General features: G+C 59.8%; 1 protein-coding gene across 1 annotated transcript in view; it reads left to right on the top strand.

Annotated features, from left to right (window-relative positions):
• VOLCADRAFT_121781 (uncharacterized protein) overlaps positions 1 to 2,494 on the top strand; it is a gene marked incomplete at both ends in the record, with an annotated part of 29,432 nt that overhangs the window by 16,403 nt on the left and 10,535 nt on the right. Inside the window, 4 exons of the mRNA XM_002959141.1 lie at positions 274 to 451; positions 678 to 765; positions 1,114 to 1,531; positions 1,979 to 2,301. Coding sequence (XP_002959187.1) covers positions 274 to 451; positions 678 to 765; positions 1,114 to 1,531; positions 1,979 to 2,301 — 1,007 coding nt within the window. The remainder of the gene's footprint in view (positions 1 to 273; positions 452 to 677; positions 766 to 1,113; positions 1,532 to 1,978; positions 2,302 to 2,494) is intronic.

Genomic DNA, 2,494 nt, shown 5'->3' with positions numbered 1-2,494 from the left:
GCGTTGGCCAGGGCGTCGGAGGGGTCGGCCAGAGCGCGTTTCACCGCCTCAAGGACAGCCTGAGGAGCAGGAGCAGGGAACAGGGGGAGAAGGGGGGGGGAGGGGATGTGCGTATGGGTGCGTCTTGTGTCTTGTTATGGTTATGGTGGAGGGACCGATGAATGACCCGACAACAGCGCATGGAACAACATCGCATCACCACCTTTAAATCTCTATTCATGCCCATCTCCCTCCCTCCCCCTTCTCCCCCTGTTCCCTGCTCCTGCTCCTCAGGCTGTCCTTGAGGAGGTGAAACGCGCTCTGGCCGACCCCTCCGACGCCCTGGCCAACGCGGACAGCGCCACCTTCTTCCTGGTGACCTCGGTGTTCCCCGCACTGAAGGACTACTTTGAGCACCACTGGCACAGCCACCTGCCCAAACTGCATACAACACCCATTGTGCTGCTGGAGGGTAAGTGAGGGGTGGGAGGGTGGGGGGGGAAGGAGTGAAAGACATGGAGATGGGGAAGGTGGTGGTCGCCCCTTCAAGGTGGGCCCAAATGATCATAACTAACAGCGATGGTGGTGGTGCTCGGGTGGGCAGACAGTGCTCGGGGGTGTATCTCATGGTGGTGGTGGGTTATCGGCCCCCGAATTGCGCCTCTTCCCTCCCCCCTCTACCCCCACAACCCCTTCAGACCTGTTCAACAACCTCATGGACCTCTTCGACGCCCTCAAGCGGCTCAAGGATGTGGCGAACAGTCAGGCGGTGAAGGCGGAAATCAAGTAAGAGGAGGAGGGCCGGGGCTCCGCGCACAAAAACAAGGAGAGGCGGAGGGTGTGACCTCATGCGTATTCCGTATTGCGTTTCGGAGCGTTTCACTTAATGGGTCTAGAACGTTATAAAAGTGCATAGGAGGTTTTTAGTCCTTCGGCAACCGCCACACCACCGTCAGATATCCACCGCCTCACATTAACTCCTGCCTTCTCCCCCTCCTCCCCCACATACCCGAGCCAGCTTTCCCCTCCCCCCGCTTGGACGTTGGCAGTTGTATCCTCGCTTTCTGCATGTATTCCCCCCCAGAACCCAGACACACTTAGCTCCCCCCCCACACCATTATCCCCGCCTTCCAGACTGGCCATCACCAACACCCGGGCCCTCCTGAGCGCCATGCCGCCCGAGGCAAACACCGCGGACCGGACGTTCGAAACCCACACCACCGGCGGCGGGGGACGGGGGGGCGGCCTAGGACCCACCGCCGCCAACACGGGCCGCAGCCTCGTCAGCTTTGCCGACGGGGGCGGGGGCCCCAACGGCGGCGGCTCCGCCCCGTCCACCAGCCAACATACCGCTTTGACGGCGACATCCCAAAAACTCGTACAACGGGACTGGATGCAGTACCTGCGGGCCTTATCTGAGCGCGTGAGTGTGGAGATCAACCTTCGGTCGTACGAGGTGGTTGAGGTGTCGAGACCGGGTGCACTTGTGGAGGCCATTAAGACGGCGGCTTCGTCGTTGGGGATGGGCGAAGGTGACACCATACTTGAGCAGGTACGTACATACATACATACATACATACATACATACATACATACATACATACATACATACATACATACATACATACATACATGCATACATACATGCATACATGTGTGGTTCCCATTTTCTTTTCTCCCGACTCCATCTTCTCCCCCTTTCACTCCCCTTTTCAACCGATCTCCCCCCGCCCCCAGTCCCCCCTCTCTGCCAATCTGTATGTTCTGCTAGCCTGCCTGCTATCGGTCATGGCATAAAAACCAGCTTATGCTGGTAGTAGCAAATTTGCCAAAGGATTTCCGCAATCGTTATTTTGTAACTCCTGAAGAATTGAAAAGCGAGTATAGTGCTAATGATAACTGGAGGATGACTAAAGCCTATTTCGGCAAAACTGACGATCTAATTGCCGAAGCTTATCTGTCAGATGCGACTTTTCTCTCTTCCCGCCCTCCCCCGCAGGCCTCTCTCCTCCGCCTAGCTCGTATCCTGGCCGCCCGGTACGGCCGCCGAGTCCCCGGCACCTCCCCCCCCATGTGTTTTGAGGTGGTAGTGGAGATGCTGTGTAAGCTACTGGGCGGTCGCAGCGGCCGGCCGGGGGAGTCCGGTGCTGTTGTCGTTGGCGGTGGTGGTGGCGGGGGGGTGCGGGGCGGAGTGGGGCCCACGGGTTGGAAGCCGGCGCTGCTGGTCAAGATGGTCCGGGCGGTGTGTGCGGCGGCGGTGCTGGATGATGGGGCGGGGGCGGAGGACGGCGATGCGCTGAGGAACGCGTGGGCGTCGCTGGGGTAAGTGAGACGGGTGTGTGTGTATGTCTGTGGGATGGGGTGGGGAGGGTCCCCGGAGTACGGGTTAGGGGTGTATGTGGGGAGATGGGGAGGGGGCGGGCCTAGGAGTTTCCAGGCAGGTCTTGTGGAGAGGGAGGGGGAAGAGGGGGGGAAGAGCGAGGGAGGAGGGGCTCGGGCGTGTGTATACGTCTGG

The sequence above is a fragment of the Volvox carteri genome, assembly GCF_000143455.1.
Source record: "Volvox carteri f. nagariensis unplaced genomic scaffold VOLCAscaffold_128, whole genome shotgun sequence".
Taxonomy (NCBI): domain Eukaryota; kingdom Viridiplantae; phylum Chlorophyta; class Chlorophyceae; order Chlamydomonadales; family Volvocaceae; genus Volvox; species Volvox carteri.
The sequence above is the reverse complement of the archived record's forward strand: the minus strand, read 5'-3'. Positions and strand labels throughout refer to the sequence as shown.